The 17,606-nt window shown below is 34.6% G+C and overlaps 2 protein-coding genes across 2 annotated transcripts; one reads left to right on the forward strand and one right to left on the reverse strand.

Annotated features, from left to right (window-relative positions):
* Positions 1–9,966: 9,966 nt before the first annotated feature.
* On the forward strand, positions 9,967–10,980 carry LOC112722207 (uncharacterized). The gene is made up of 2 exons (XM_025773188.2): positions 9,967–10,234; positions 10,337–10,980. Exons 1-2 carry the CDS (start codon positions 10,141–10,143, stop codon positions 10,786–10,788), a joined length of 546 nt encoding a protein of 181 aa, XP_025628973.1. The 5' UTR covers positions 9,967–10,140; the 3' UTR covers positions 10,789–10,980.
* Positions 10,981–11,094: 114 nt separating this feature from the next.
* Positions 11,095–14,920, reverse strand: LOC112722206 (nucleoside diphosphate kinase 2, chloroplastic). The gene is made up of 7 exons (XM_025773187.2): positions 14,387–14,920; positions 14,229–14,285; positions 13,956–14,042; positions 13,510–13,590; positions 13,307–13,419; positions 13,127–13,176; positions 11,095–11,389 (listed from the first exon to the last, which is right to left on the reverse strand). The coding sequence occupies exons 1-7, from the start codon at positions 14,633–14,635 to the stop codon at positions 11,322–11,324; spliced, it is 705 nt and encodes a 234-aa protein (XP_025628972.1). The 5' UTR covers positions 14,636–14,920; the 3' UTR covers positions 11,095–11,321.
* Positions 14,921–17,606: the final 2,686 nt, after the last annotated feature.

The following is a 17,606-nucleotide window of genomic DNA, read 5'->3' on the forward strand; positions in this document are numbered from 1 at the left end:
TTTCATCTTCTTTTTAAGGTTTCTTTTCTTCCTCTCTTCTACTCTTAAATTCTTCTTTTGTTTTTGCATTTGAATATTTTAATTTAATTTTAATTGCATATTAGCTTTGTTAATTGTAATTTCTTTTTCATTCTTTTATCTTGCATTTTTTATGTTGGTGTTGGAATTTTATTTGGGTGATTATTTTGTTATATCTTAGCTTGTTTGAGTTATGAGGTGTGCTTTAACAATTGGCATCTTATTTTGGATCTCATATACACTTAGATTGATTACCTTACTTCTTATTTTTACTTTGCACACCAAGTGTTTGTGGAAAAGCTCTCATAGTATTTCAATTTATTTTCTATTTTATTCTTGTACCTTAATGCCTCTTTTTCATAACCCTTGCAATCCATGTGTATCGAGTTTAGTATTCATTAATTGTTATTCTAAAGTTCTGATTATTTTATTGCAAGTGACTATTATTGTTGATATTGATGCTTGAGCTATTCTTCTCATGCTTGTTACTTGCATGCTTTTATCCCTCTTGCATCTAGTTGTTATGATATGCCTTCATAATTTTACTTGATGTCTTACTTGCATGTAGTAGCTACCATGTATTTAAGACACTATCTTTTTAATTGGCATTTATTATCACTTGGACTTTCTTCCTTCCGGTTTTTAGCTATCTAAATTTGACATTCCTTCTCTTTCTTCTTTCTTCAGGATGGCCATCAACAGAGAAAAAGAGAAGGCTTCTGACAAGACACCGGTGAAGAAGGGAACTAAACGAGCACCGGCTAAGGCGCAACCATCCAGAAGGGTCAAGCCACCTACCAAGCGGGTGAATAGGACCATCCAAGTTGATGAAGCAGAGAAGGCATTTCCCGTACGGGACTCCGCACGGTTCACTAACCCCTACTGTAAGTGGATGTTCCCCGTCTTAGTAGAGAGAAACTACCATAATGAGCACCTCCTCATTCTTCCAGCGCACTTCATTGACTTTGTGGTGTCCCGCATTGAAAGGAGACAATGGGGATTCTTAAGGAGGCAGCCGCGAGAAGCTAATCTCTCTTGAGTAGTTGAATTCTACTCCAACTATCACTCATCTACCCTGCAATCTGTCTATATTTGCCAAAATCAAGTCCCTGTCTCTGAAGGTGCCATTCAGAGAGTACTTGATCTCTTACCTAGCCCGGAGGGGTTGGATGCCTATCAAGAGGCCCAGCTTGAGTGCCAGACATACCAATTTGACTGGGACAGTGTCCTTAGAGTCATCGCCCAACCTAACAGCAATTGGATATATGGGCAACACCGGACTCGACCCAAGAGCATCTCCGTCCAAGCACTCACCTTGGAGGCTTGCGTGTGGGCACAGATCATGTCCCACTACATCTTTTCGAGCACTCATGAGTCCACTTTCACTGCTGATATAGCCGTTCTCGTCTGGTGCATTCTCACAGAGCAACCTCTCAACTTGCCAAGACTTATCCGTCAGGCTATAGGACGAGTGCAGATCAGGGGCAACCTACCTTTTCCCGCATTGGTTACAGACTTAGTATCTGTAGCGGGAGTCTCCTATCGGGCTGAGGATACGAAGTCCATGATTCCTAACGATGATGAATTTATCCGAATAGGATGTATATCAGACCTCTAGCACCTTCTGCGAGCCAGAATGAAGGCCCGTCCTTCGACGCCCCTTCATCTTCCACTCCACCACCACCCACCAATCAGTTGCTACTGGAGATCCTTGAGAAGTTAGACCGGCAAGGCCGGCGGATTGAGCAAATGGAGCACCGCAACAAGCGCCGATACAACTACTTGAAGGAGCTCGTTGTTAGTACTCACCCACCTCCGGAAGAGACTGATACCCCAAACTCCACTTCACATGACAGCATGGGGAGCCATGATGAGCCGGACAGTAGAAGTGATGACCCCAACCCCACTTTGCTCATCACTGATGGCACAGATGACCGTGCCAAGCCTTAAGTGTGGGGAGGTCGGTAACTGACTTCCGAAGGTAACAACTCTCTCTCTCTCAACACCAATATTTTATTTTTTCTTTTGTTAGATAAGATAACTTGCATGAGTAGTATTTGCTTGTATTTATGTACTACTTGGTTGAAGTGATAAATTCTTTTTCAAGACACTATTTTATGGCATTTCACTAATTTGAATTAAAATTTTTGTTAAACTTGTTTGAATATTTTTAATTTGGAACATGGCTTTAGAGCTCGAACACACAAAACTAGTGAGACTTTTAACCTATTTGATTGGTTGCATTTTATCAACCAATGATTTATTTTGATGTGTGTTGTTCTCTCTAAAATTGTGATCTATATCTTGCTTGATTCTATATGTCCATGGTTTGATGTATGCATACACTTATGTGATTGAGGCCTTGTTTCACTTAGCTCACATATCCATATGGCCTTACCCAATCATTACCCTTTGCAACCCCATGTTGAGCCTATTTTATCCCATTTATTCTTTATATTAGCACATCACTAACTCTAAGCAGAAAACAATAAATGTCCCTAATTTGAATCCTTGATTAGCTTAGACTAGTGATGTGTACATGAATTAAGTGTGGGAAAATTGAATTGGGGAATACATGTTTAGAAAATTGGGTATTTTATATTCTTATGTGAAAATGTGAATATAGTTAGGCACTTGTTCATGCATCTAACACTTTAATCATATGCACTACCTCCTTTATGCATATCAAAAAAAAGAAGAAAAAAAAAGAGAACAAACTAAATGAAAAAAAAAAAGAAAAAAAAAGGAAACAATAAAAAGGGGACAAAATACCTCAAGTGAAATAATTAAATTAATGCATATGATGTGTATTCAAAAGACATTAAGGTGCATGAATTTGTGACAAAAATAATCAATGGGTAGTAGGTTTGCATTGTAATGACTTGAAATGTCTTAGGTTAGGTGAGAAGTTTAGGTTAATCAAGGATTCGGATTTTAGTCCACCTAACCAAATACATTCCTACCTTGACCCTAACCCCATTACAACCCTTGAAAAGACCTCTTGATATGTGTATGTGTGCATTAAATTGTGTTGATTGGTAAAAGAAGAGCACACCTTAGAAAGCAAGATTAATAGAGAACCGAGAAACTCGACCTTCAAACACTAGAGTGATTAGAGTGTATACACTTCCAGTGAGGGTTTGATGCTCGATTCTGTGTTCCCGGCTTTCATGAGCTTTCTTCTTGCAAGTTTACTTCTACCTTATTGTGTGATTTGAATTAGTGGAATCAAGTTTATGTTTGTCTTGGAAAATTTGTTCACTTTTAACCAAGTAGGTAGAAGCATTTTAGCATGTAGTTGCATTCATATAGATAGGTTGCATTGCATGAGTCTCACTTTTTTTCCCTTCACTCTTTTGGTCTCCTTAAGCTTAGCATGAGGACATGCTAAGGTTTAAGTGTGGGGAGATTTGATAAACCACTATTTTATGATATATTTTGGACTGAATTGAGTGGGGTTTGTCAACTATTCTCACACTTATTCATGTAAATTGCATGTTTTTCATTTTCTTTCTAATTTTGTGCTATGATTGAAAACATGCTTCCTAGGCCTTAAAATTATTAATTTTTAATTCTCCTTTGTACTTTTCGATGTCGTGATGTGTTTGTTAAATGTTTTCAGGTTTACAGGACATGAATGGCTTAAAGGATGAAGAGGAAGCATGTTAAAGTGGAAGGAACACAAGAAACTAAGAAGCTGAGAAGCAAGGAGCGACGCGCACTCATGGCTGACGCGTGCGCGTGATTTGGAGCATCTTACAGCGACGCGTACGCATGACTAACGCGTACGCGTGACCAGTGCAGGAGTTCAGCGATGCGTACGCGTGGCCGACGCGTACGCGTAACAGAGCGTCACGTGCTGCACTTAACAGAACTTGCTGGGGGCGATTTCTGGGCTGATTTGGACCCAGTTTCAAGCCAAAAAACATAGACTAGAGGCAGGGGGCAAGCTGAGACTGAACACACTTCACTTTTCACTTAGTTTTAGTTTTGAATTCTAGAGAGAGAAATACCTACTTTTCTCTAGGGTTTAGATGTTCTTAGTTTTACTTTTGAATTGGATTTTGAGATAGCTGCTACTACCTTCAATTGAAGTCATCATCCTTATAGTTTGCTTCTCCGTCACTTCTACTTCTTTTGTTTTTCCATTTAGTTACTTTGAATTCATGTTGGATTTTGTTATTTTTGAATTTATTAATGCAATGAATTATTTTTATATTTAATTCTAGTACGTGTTTGATTCTGGTTAATTATTTGTGCAAATTTTGATTTAATTAATTTTTCAGAATTACTATATCTTTTATTTATTCCTATTACATGTTCATGAAAATGGCATTCATGTTAATGACTTAAAACTCTCAACTTGGCTTAGGGGTTGATTAATTGGTATCCCTTGAGTTGTGAAGCTCAAGTATCAATCTTAATTGGACACTGCTGGCTAGCTCATTTCTCACCAACTCTAGTCCTTCCCTATGAAGTGACTAGGACTTGTGAGTTAGAGTTAGTGTAGCCACTTGACTTTTCTTTAGTTGTTAGAGGATAAATAAGTGGGGGCAATGAACCTTTATGATTGTACTTGGGAAAGACAACAAGGATAGAAACCCCAATTTTCTCCCCTAACCAAGGCCTTTTATTTCAAATACATAACATCTCTTGTTATTATTTATTGCTTTAATTGATAGCCATTTTTTTTCATTTTCCAATTCTAAAATTACTCAAAAAAATCCTAGCCAATAAATTGCACCTTGTGTCAACTCTTAGGAAAACAACCCAGGATTCTACTCCCGGTTATTTATTCTTAATTGTGACATACTTTTAAATTGATAGTGGAATTTCGTCGGTTAAGACTGTACTTGCAACGCTACTTTTATCAGAAATTCTTAACCGGCATTTTTTCACCCATCAAAGGTCCGGGTTCGTCCCGCTTATGCTAAGTTGTAAGCGTAAGGCGTGAGATTCGTCCTTCTTATGCTGAGGTGTGAGGGCTATAGTAGAAGTCCCGCTCACATACTTTCGGTCATAAGAGTGGTCAAGCACTGTATCTCAGGAAAAGTGAGCCGGACACTATATCCCAGGGGTTCCCATTTATAAACATGACCGAAAGCGACATTCCCATAGGAATGTGTCGAGTTGGCAGTTGAACCGACAATGTGATATTACAGTCAATAGGACATGCATTCATCATATGTATTTTCTATCTGTTTTATTGCTTTGTCTACTTGCATCCTATGTCTAATTGTATAACATGCTTAACTGATTCTTGATTTACCTACCATATATGGACGTTACTTGTGTATTACTTGTATGCAACTACTTATGTTTTCTATTGGGGTTAAGGAGGTTCGGTAGACGGTGACAAAATGGTCTTCTGGAGGTTTGGCTAGTGAAGGTTTTGGGATAGCGGTGTTGGTTTAGTTAGCAATTCCCCAAGTTAGATTACCCCTGTTTTCTTATGGTTTTTCATTATGATTTTACATTTAGCATTGCTTTAAGTTTGGATCTTAAGTTTGATGTGAAGTTCTAGGATTGCCTTTGCCATCCCGGAGCCTTATATCTCACATTACTGAGTTCTGTTACCATATGAGAACCTCCAGTTCTCATACCATATATTGTTATTTTTCAGATGCAGGTCGTAACCCACCTCGGTGAGTTGCGAGATGGTGACGGAGTAGAGAATCTTTTATCACCTTTTGTATTTTGGATTATGTTGTTATAGACTCTCTCTCACTTTTGTATCTTTGTTGCCTTAAAGGCTTGACTTGGAGAGATAAGTTGTATAAGTCGTTTTAACTCAAAAATTCTGTATCGTCTGTATGTAACTAGTCGGTCTAAACTCTGCGGGCTACGGCTAGAGTTCTTATGACTATCATACTTATATATCTATCCATCTTGATTATTATGGTATTATGTCTTACTTGTGCCTTTACGCTTCTAGTTATCGTGTGAATGCTTCGCATTTTTCTGTTTTCTGTTTGAGCTATAATTCTTCATCGAGCTCATCGTATTATTATTCCTTTGTATTTATATATTATCGTATAAGCCTTAGAACTGTCGTGACACTTTGTTATCCTTTGCTTTACAGCATGAGGTAAGGCTTAGGGTAATTAGGGTGTTACACCAAAAGTATTGTGTATTTTTTTTATTATTTTGGATGTTTTATGAAAATATGTAAAATAAAAAAAAATAGAAACAAAATAATCCTTTTGACTATTTTACCCTTACCTCACTAACCATCTCACCATTTTCATCAGACCACCTATTCTTTCTTCTTTTGATTCTGATGTTCTTCTTCTCACTTACACACATTTAGAAGAAAAGAAAAGAGAGAACAAGAGAGAGTGAATGAAATGAGGAAGAGGAAAAAAGAAGAGAGGAGGAAAAGGGATGACACTGGTGGGATTAGGTGCCAACGTCGCCATTGATGCAGCTGAGAGAGGGAGAGGGAAAGGGAGAGAGAGAGAGAGAGAGAAAGAGAGTGCAACAACGACGTCAATTTCAAATCTCTTCTTCTTTTTCCCTTTTTCAACAATAATTTTGGAGAACATGAGCAACAATGGCAGTGATTTCAGCAGAGATCTCAGATCTCCTCTTTTCTCTCTCTCTCTTTTCCCTCTCTCCCCCACATTCTCCCTCTCTTCTCAATTTCTCTTTCGAGTGACCCAACTAGCGGTAATAGCAGCGGATTCCCTCACCGCTATTGCCCAACTATCTATTTCTCCTCCTTTTTCTTTATTCTTCTTCTCCCCCTCCCCCGGTCACTCTATCTCTCTTGTCTTTCTCTCTCCCTCCTAATTTTTTTCTTTCTTCTTTATTTCAAAAAACATGAATGTTGTGTTGTTGTTATTGGATTTAAAAGATCAGTGTAATAGATGTTGTTCTTGAACTTGAATTCTATATTGTTATTGTTGAATGCTATGTTTTTTAATTTGAATATTGGTATTTGGTGGGAGTAAGGAGATGGTGGTGGCAGTGGTAAGAGTGGTGGTGATGGATGATGAGATTGGAGATAGAACAAAAAAAAGGATATTTTTGTTCGAAAAATTTTAAAAAGATGATTTTAATTTGAAATGTAACGTTGAAGATCATTTTGAATTAAAAGAAAAAAAAGATTAAGAACAATTTTAATTTTGATCTCAAATCTTAAAGACCAATACATTATTTATTCCAACAAAATAATCATACGAAATTTATTAACGCTTTAAAATATTAATGTAGTGTTGAATATCAACTTCTACTAATATCTAAATAGTACACATTTTTTATCAAACTAAGAAGTAAAAAAAATGAAGTTGCAAATATATACCCAAAAAAAATCATTTGTAAAGTGGGTGACATTAGAAAAAAAAAATAGGACTCATTTCTCCTTGATATTATTAACAGCATTTTGAATAATAATAATAATAATAATAATAATAATAATAATAATAATAATAATATCGAATAAATTTTGATTTTACTTTACTGTAAGAAGAATAAGAATTGATTGAGGCAGAAAACTAAAGAAAAAATGATAGCACAATGATGATGACGTTGACGGGTACATTGAAAAAGAGAAAATGAAAAATAAAAGAAATAGTAACTATCTAAATCAGTGGTTAAAATTTTTAAAATTACCTATTTTAATCTCTTAAGTTTTAAAATATACAAAAAAAAATTTAATATTTATTTTTATTAGACAATACAGTCTTTTTTCATTAGTCATTAATGATGAGATGTAGAACGTTAACTCGCACAAATAACCGTTAAGTGTCTGCGTGTGCGAGTTGGACAAATCAATTTCCAAGATAAAGTATAAAATAGCCCTTGAAAAATTTTAAAAAATCTCAAAACAGTCTCTAAGGTAGCGTTTGTTTTGAGATATTAAGCAGAGACTGAGAGACTGAAACTCAGTATCATGTTTGTTGGTTTAGAGACTGGTATTAAAATTGCTGTCTCTGTCTCTAAAATTTCAGTATTTCAGTACCTCCAAAAAGTGAGGACACATGAGACTAAAATTTTGTGAGATAGAGACTAAAACTTTAATAACATTTTATACCTAAAATACCCTCATTTCAATTAATTAATTCTAATTTTATTTTTTGTACAAATTAAATTAGGATTTTATTCTTGTTTCAATTTTTGTCTCCTCTTTTGCATCAAACAGAATACTGAAATTTATTTCAATCTTTGTCTCTTAGTTTCTGTCTCTCAGTCTCAGTTTTTCTATTCCTATCTCTCCACCAAACGCTACCTTAAAAGATTATAAAATTCCAAAATAGTTCCTTCGAATATTTTTTTATCTTTTGCAAAAGTCAAACATCTTATAATATTTTTTAATCAGAATAATAAAATATTATTAAAAAATATATAAAAAATAAAAAATATAAAAAATAATAAAATATATACTAAAAAATGATTTTATTTATTAACTCTAAAATGACATCAGAAATAACATTATTTAATCACTAACCTATTATGCCTACATAGATGTGATGTAAAAAGTAGAAACCATAATAATAACGAATTAAAAGGTCATTGTATTATAAAGATCATTATTTATATACCTAAACTTATAAGATATTGACCAAAATTTAGAAATTTGGTTCGCATTACGTGCAAGTTTTAAAGTGTTACTTTTATAAGTATTTGCATAAATATTCTCAATTGTTATGCAAAAAATTTATGTTAAATGAGAATTTTTCTATCTCTTTATACAATATTAGTATATTTTCTTCTTCGTCATTAAAAAATGATTATAGAATAGAATATCTATAAATTAAATTAAATTAATATCTTAAATGATAAAAAAATAAACATAGGTTTTTTAATTTTAAATTAGTTTTTTTTTAAAATAGCGCCTTTTTAAAATTAATTTATAATTTACAATTTTAAAATATATTAAAAAATTAGTATCTATAACTATAAGTAATCAAATTTGAGACAAATCGGCAAAAAATGTTAGAAATTAAAATTTATTAATTTAGAAATAATTATTTATAAATAATTCGAAGAAATTTTTAAAAATTTTAAATATTTTTTAGAGGCTGTTTTAAAATTTTTTAAATTTTTTAATTTTTTTTGAGATTGTTTTTGTACTTTAACATAGAGACTAATTTGTCCAAATCTCACACAACACTTAACAATCATATGTGAAAGTCAACGTTTTACATCAACAGTTACCGTTAGTGATTAACGGAAGAGGACTATATCGTCTAATAAAAATAAACGTTAGAAATTATGTTGTGTATTTTAAAATTTGGGTGACTAAAATGTCTAATTTTAAAAACTCATAAAAGTGATTTGAATAATTACTCTAAAGAAAACAAAAGTAACCATTTTATTTTTAGAGAAAAAGTTAGAGAAATTTTAGTTAATAAGAATTAAATTAAATTTGACTAATAATGTGTTTGCCTAAAAAATGGAAAGATGGCTTAATTAAAAAATAATTGAACAGAAACTGAATTTTAAAAAAATAGGTAGCATTTTTCTTATAAAATCCGCCTATGGCAAATTCTTTATTTGGATTTGTCCCTATATTTTGAAAAAGTATCCAAAATAGAGAGTGGATCCTTTCAATTTTTTTCTTCAATTGTTTGATAAAATATGATATTTTACTATTTAATATCTTCTATCACACTTTATCAAACAATCATGGAAAAAAATTAAGATAATTCATTCTCTGAATTCTCATTTTTTGAAAATCACATATATATTTTTTGAATAATACTACATATCCAAATATTTTTGTTAATTAAGTTTAACTAAATTGATTTAATATAACAAAATTTAATTATAGCTAGCATTATTTCAAGTCTTAATGTTTAATTTGATTGGACTTGGTTCATAAAAAAATTTAGATGTATAGTATTACTCATATTTTTTTTTTCATTAATTAACATGTTAATTCTAATTGTTATTAAATTTGTCATAAACAAAAAGCAAAATGAAACGGCAGCCTCCATGCGGAAAATAAGTTCTCAAAGCAGGATTGGCGCTTTAATTTCACAATTGAATCTGAAAGCGCGCCACAATATGTGAAAGCCAATCCAAAACCTGCTTCGGTCTCTATATATCTCTCTTCACCCCCGCCCCCCGCGGGTACCCGACCCGAACCAACCCGCACCTATCGCAGACAGAAGAACCATGTTTGGTCGGATCAGAGCCGCTTCTTCGTCCCTGGACACCTTAGACGGTTCCCCTTCCAAGATTCTCAAAGATGACTCCTTCTCTATATACGGTACTCTCTTTCCCTTTACTTACTCTTTTTCCTGTTTTTCTTAGATTAGGGTTTCTTCATCTTATTAAATTATTCTCACAATTTTTTATTTTATTTATGCAGAAGCTACTCTTTTGAAGCTAAAGCTTGGTGCTAAACGTGGCGATGTAAGTGCACAAGCTGTAGAAATGGATGAATCTAGGGATGATTCTTCAGCTAGTTCATCTTGCGTTGAGGAAGCAGATATGAACCATAATTGCAACAATCCACCAAGTGCTTCAATTTCCCAGCATCATATAATAACTGAGATAACTATGATGGACACCGATTGCTCTTCAAGTGATATTGCTTGTACTGGGAACAACACTGGACAGGGAAGTCACAATAATGTTTCCATTCTTCGTTTCTTTAAAGTTAAGGAACCTAGTAATTCGAGTGTCTCGTCTTGTGGCGAGGTGGCCTCGGCAAAGGAGGGTAGTTCTGGATCTGTTTCATCGAGCTCAGTTGAATTACATAGCAGTAGTGAAGGGGAGAGTGATCTTCAATATTCAGATGTTTGTGAATTTTCCAAATAGAGAGAAAATTATGATGTGAAAAATGGTCTATTATGCCATGTCTCATGCCTACATTTTCCAAGGCTTCTATCTGTTGTCTTGTATCTTAGTTAATTAATCTGCAACATGTCATAAAGCTTTCAGAATATTTAATCTTTTTGGCTGTATCCGTTGAATTTTTGCTCAATCATAACATCGTCCTTCTTATCTTCACATGCAATTTTATAGTGCAAATTTCACTTTTTTTTATTTCAACGGTTGGATATGTCTGTTTATTTTGCTTTGGTTAAAACAGAACCTCCCATTCAAATTTGATCTAATTAGAGGTTAACAGAATGTACTTGACAAATTCAAAATTCAGAACCAGGGCAAGAATTCACAAAGGTATCTGAGAAACTGTTTAATCTGTGAAATTAATGCAGTGATACAAAATTTCTGAGCGACTGTTTATTCAGGAAAGTTAATGTAGAAACATTGACAACTGAAACAATTGACGAGGTTATTGAACTCTTCTGAAACTGCAAGTATCATTGAACATGAGATTCTGCAATTTATTATTCTCTTAGCCATGGCGCTTGGGCAGGATTCCATTGGCATAATTCGGCTTCGTTGAACCATAGAGCTGCCACAAATGGAAATAACGAGTGGTTAATGAGCTATTATACATAACATACATTACAGCACAAATTCTCAAACCCGTTATTTCTAAAAGCATGTCCAGTTCAACTGTAATTTGTAAACCATTTACTATCCAACAGAACAGATTATTCTGTTTGCAAAGAGATTTTCAAGATATTAGCAATACAATGTGTGCTACAACATCAATAATTTACGAGTATATGCTCAAATAGGACCCTAAGGAATTTTGTGTCGGACGTTTTTGTTCCCAACAAAATTTTAAGATCCCCTTAATTTTACAAAAATAAGACATATAAGTCCCTACCTCAGTCTAACCCGTTATTTTCATTTGGACAAATAAGTCCTCAAAAGTGTGACTCCCAAGCTGCCGTCTCTCGGCTGGATGTGGGTCAAGCCTACTACGAGGATCCCGTATCCAGCAACCCAATCTAAAAAAAGGTTCCGACTGGATCTAGGGAATAGTAAAAAGTAATAGAATCCCTGGGAATAGTATTTTCTCTACCCCTTCTTACCCTGAAAAAGCAGGGGCATCTTTCCTTCTTTGCCAATTCCAGTTCCAAGTCAGGTCGCACCAAGGCTTGTTGTTTTCCTAAATGCTGAAATACGAACAACCGCGTAGGTCGTAATAGATCGACTTTCATGCTAGTTCTTGCTCCAGTATGAAAGTTCCATTTCAGGGAAGGACGGACGACGTATCCAAAGAGCATCTTAAGTCTTTCTCCTCTCAATCACTCTCCTTTCTTTATTAAGATCGATCCTTAAGTCGTGCTACCTGATTCCTCACTTTATGGACCGGAATAGAGCTCTTCATTTAGCACAACCCTCTCACTCCTAGGCGTCAGTCCATGCAAGAAACACTGGCAGGAAGTTCCCGGGTTTGCTGTGGTTATATTGAGGTGGAAAGACCACCTTGTCTTACTTTTGTAAAGTTTAGGCATCTCAATGTAATAAATTATTTTGGGGACGAAAACGTCCGATACGAAATTTCTTAGGCACCTATTTTGGATATATATTCTTAATTTATTGAAGAAAGCACCCAAAATCATGATGAGTCCATATTTGTCGTATTGTCCTAGAGATCGAACAATTTCAGCATTTTTCGGTAAACTTGATAACAGCTTCGAACTCGAATTCTCTAAAAGACCAGGTGAAAAATAAATCTGACGATATGGATAATAGTAAATACTAAATACCATTACCACAGAAACACACTCCAAAGTGTATTGATTATCTATTCTCTACTGTTACAGGTGGCTAGCACCTCATTCACCCTTCTTTCCTGTAATATTTTCTTCTCTCCCTCATGATCACCTATTCAACTTGAAGGACCCTAATTTCATTTTAATATCCAACCTCTTTTTCTGGACATTGAGTTCCAGTAACTAAAATTTCCTGATATTTCAAGAGTTTCCGGTACCTAAAATGCTAGCCAGCCATGATGTTCAAGCATCACATATCTATAACTATGCAATCCCAATCTTTCAATTATAAGTGATTGAGAAATGGGACATCATTTGATACTCGCTAATTAAAAAGTAGACCGATGCTAGTTCACAGCAAATAAAATTCAGTGTTATTGTAAACTGTGACCAAAACACTTGATTCTGAAACCTGCTAATGTTTATATTACTGGAGAGATTTTCTATTCTCTTTTTCAAAATTCATATAACATTTGTGTTGCAAGGATTTGGATTACACTGGATGGCAATGGGGGCCTTACCTATTTCCCGCTTTCCATTCTCAGGGCTGTCACTGCCATGAACAATGTTCCTGCCACAAGTTCATCATAAACTCATCATTCTTGAGACTCAATCAACAAGAAATACATATACTCCACACCTTGATTGACTGGAGGCCCTCGAAAGTAACAAGGCAGATTGTACAGCATTAGGGGACTTACCTTCCTGTTTGAACTGCGAGATCTCCTCTTATTGTGCCTGGTTCAGCTTGTAGAGGATCTGTAGCTCCAATAAGTTTACGTGCTGATGCCACTATTCCAACACCCTCCCAAGCCTTGCAAAATACAACATTATATCAAAACCAGAAGAATTCAACAGATATATTTCGTAAAAGTAGGCAAAAATGGGCAGGCCAGAATCATACCATGCACACAACAGGACCTGAAGTAATATAGTCAATCAGCTTAGGGAAGAATGACTTTCCTTTTAGGTCCTTGTAATGCTCCTGGAACCATACACAGCAGCACTAAGCCTTAATGGTGCAAATAGCATATCAAAAGCCAAAAGCTAGATAGAACCAACATTAATGCAAACATGTGAAGTAAGTTCACATCATACAATATAGCAATCAATCATGAGAACTTGGATCCAATGAGATGGTGTATTGGATGGTCAGATATCATTATTCAAACACTCCAAATTGTTGTATTTCATACAATAACCATCATATGCAATTAGTATATGCTAAACGCTAATAAGAACAATAACTAAAAACAATTGTCCTTAACTGTGTGAAAACATCAGATATACAACATTACTAGTTTACTATACAGAATACAAGCATTGATTGAATTTTCAGCGAGTACAAACCTCAGCTAATTCCTTTGAGCATTGGAAGAGCTTCAAGCCAGTTAACTTAAACCCTTTCTTCTCAAACCTAGAAATAATTTCTCCTACCTAAACCAGTTCAACAACAAAGTATTCAGTATTGCAAGAACCAATAACCCGTAGAACAAAGAGAAAAAGAATCCATCATATAAGTAAATAAATAATTCTAAGCTTAAACTTCAAATTCCATAAAAAATCCCTTTAATTCACCGGGCTTTGACCAAAAGCAGTTAAAAAAAAAAGTAGGAGGCTTACAAGGCCACGTTGAACGCCGTCAGGTTTGACCATTATGTAAGTTTGGTCAACCTGTTCCTGCACATAACAACAAGAACAAGAAGCATTGACAAAATAAGGCGATGATAAATAAATGAATGAATGAATAAATAAATAATTGAAAATTGAGAGGGGCAAACCAGAGAAGCAATTAGGTGTGGGAGGAAGATGCCGGGGTTGGAAGCGGTTCTGGCGCGAAGGGATTTGGCATACGGAGAAGAAGAAGAGAAAAGATGGGAATGAGAAGGGAATGCAGTGAGGTGTTGGTGTTGGTGTCGGCGTGTGGAGGCTGAAACGGTGAACTTGGTGGTGGTTGGTCGGAGAAGAGAGGAAGAGACACAAGAGGCAGCAACAGCTCTGCCTCCACCAAACACTACTCCTCCTTCCATCTCTCTCTCTGCGGCTCTTCGCTCAGGCAAACAAATGAAATTCGGGCGGAGAATAAAGATAACGATACCTCTGTTTCTTGTTTGGAATTTGGAGACTGGAATTTTGGAAAGGGAAAAAAAAGGACAGCTGACTTCTGCAAATTTTATACTCTATTGAATAATTTTGACTTAATTTTATCGTAAATTTATACTGTAATAAATTGTTATACTTAGGTTAAAATATTTCAAACTGCATAATTTAATAGAATAAATATATTTACTGTATGTAAAAATTAAAGAACCTATTTGTTCTGTGTTGGATTCTTAGAAGTTTAAGATTTTGTTTTAAAAAATTGGAATATAACTTTAAAATCATTCAAGTATACAAAATTATTTTAAAAATAAATTATTATTTTAATCCCTAACATTTAACATAATTTTTAATTTTTTCTCTAAGTTTGAAATATTAAAATTAATTTTTTAAAAATATTATTTTTCTATTATATCTTTTTCCATAACTACAAATTGTGGTGGATGTAGGTACATGATAGTGAAATAACAAAAAAAAAATAGAAAAAAGATAATAATAATAATAATAATAATAATAATAATAATAATAATAATAATAATAATAATAATAATAATAATAATAATAATAATAATAATAATAATAATAATAATAATATAGCAAAAAAAAGACATTTAAAAAAATCTTTTTTTAATTTAAAAAATGGAACAAAACAAAATATTTTAAAAATAATATATTTCAAATGTTAGAAATGATATTATGTAAACCCTATAAAATTAACAAATAATTAACAGAAAAATAAAAAATATGAATATTATATTAAATTAGGATAGAGCTCATTAAAACAATAATTTTGACATCAATTTTAAAGAATTTGGCCCAAGATTGGGTCGAACCGAGCAAACCGGGCCCAAAATGGACCCAAGGCCCAAGTCCAGCCCAATAATACACAAGCAAACACAGCTTCCCTTCCTCCCTCACTTCATTCACGGAAATCGGCCAAGGTATGGTTTATGTTTCGCGTATTTAATATGTAATGCCCTGTAAAAACTTAGGCTAGACGACCCTATGATAAGTTGAAATGTATAATTATGTTGATGTTTGGTAACTTTGATGGATTTATTAAATGATATGAAGAATGAGAAATGATTGATGATTTTGTTGCAAGTGTGGTGTTGGTGCTTGATGATGGATTTAATTGAGTTTGATGGAGGTTGACTTAGCATATATGATATTAATTAGCAAATTTTGGATGATTTTATGATGGATTTATTAAATGATATGAAGAATGAGAAATGATTGATGATTTTGTTGCAAGTGTGGTGTTGGTGCTTGATGATGGATTTAATTGAGTTTGATAGAGGTTGACTTAGCATATATGATATTAATTAGCAAATTTTGGATGTAAGAGTTGAGCCATTCATGAGAGTGGTGTGGAGCATTTATTGTGGGTAATTGTTGAATAAAAGGGTTAAATGTACATGTTGATATGTGTGATAAGGAAACTATGTATAAACATGAGTATAATTGTTATTGTCTTGAATTTGGAATTGTGGAGATGTATGTGAATATGTGAGGAGTTATTGAATGATTGAGAATCTTAGGTGTGGTATGTTGTAAAATATATGGAAGGAGTGGGGTTGAGTTTTGGTATGCCTTGGTTGTTAAATATTTTGGTATGGAATGAAGTCTTGGTAAAAAGTATGGGTTTGGTAAATTTTGGTAAAAACTGATTTTTGATGAATTTCGGTAGTCCATAACTTGATTCTCAAATTTTGGATGAAAATGAGATTTATTTCAAATTGAAGAGGGTTTTATAATCTTGAGAACAATATAAATTTTGCAGAAAACCGAATTCTGTAGAGGAAGTTATGGATGCCAGAAATTTGGTGCGAAAAATTAGAAATTTTTAAAATGTAGCAGAACCAGAGTTTCTGGTGTGTGCCTACGCACACTGACGTGCGCACGCACCCAGCAATAGCAAAAGTTTACTTGTGCGTACGCACGCCTTTGTGCGCACGCACACTTGGTGTTTTTCAGAAAGTGTGTGTACGCACGCCATTGTGCACACGCACGCACCAGGATATGCTTTCTGCTGGTGGCGCTCGCATAGGTGGGGCGCACGCACACCAAGTAGTTACTGGTTGGTGTGCGCATGCACGCACACTTGTGTGCATCCGCACACACTCTGTTTTTCCAGCACTTTTATTTTTATGATTTAAACATGATTTCGGACCTTTAAACCTCTATTTTTGTCATTTTAACCCTAGATCTTACTAGTAAGCTTAGTAATTAGTTGAAGCTAGGAAAATGTGATAACTTGGCAGTGAAGTAATAATCTTAAATGAAGAATTAGGTACAAATTGTAATGATATGAGATGTATGTATGAGATCCGGTTAAGCAATGACTATAAAGAATGAATGTAAGGAAATAATGATGATAAATGATGAGATTTGGGATGAGTGTATGTGGCCGAAATGGTCGAGATGTGTATGTGGCCGAAATGGTCGAGATGGCAAGGTCTGGGTGTGATCCCGCTTGCGTATTAACCTGAAAATGTGTTCGGATGGCAAGTTGAGGACGGAAGTTCCCTCTCTTGTTATGATGTGGATGTGGGGAAGGTGGAAAGGCACTCTCCTTCATATTATTTCCCCCACATTCTTCTCTGGTTGCAAGGTGGAAAGGCACACTCCTTCGATGTGGAAATGCATTCTCCTTTGTGAAACCTCCAGGAGAAGGTGGAAAGACACTCTCCTTCGTTTATGATCCTCCTGAAGATGCGCAATCTAGAGACCAATGTCTGGGTTAGCTACCAGATGTGTCAGATTCTGGCAAAGTAACCGACACGTGAACTCACTGCCAGTAGGATAGACATTCCTCATATGCGTATGTGTGCTTTGTTCGCTATCCCTTAATTGTAAATGCCTAATTGATTAAATTCTGCTAATTGTTGTAATTGTTAC

Source organism: Arachis hypogaea, chromosome 11 (genome assembly GCF_003086295.3).
Source record: "Arachis hypogaea cultivar Tifrunner chromosome 11, arahy.Tifrunner.gnm2.J5K5, whole genome shotgun sequence".
NCBI lineage: Eukaryota > Viridiplantae > Streptophyta > Magnoliopsida > Fabales > Fabaceae > Arachis > Arachis hypogaea.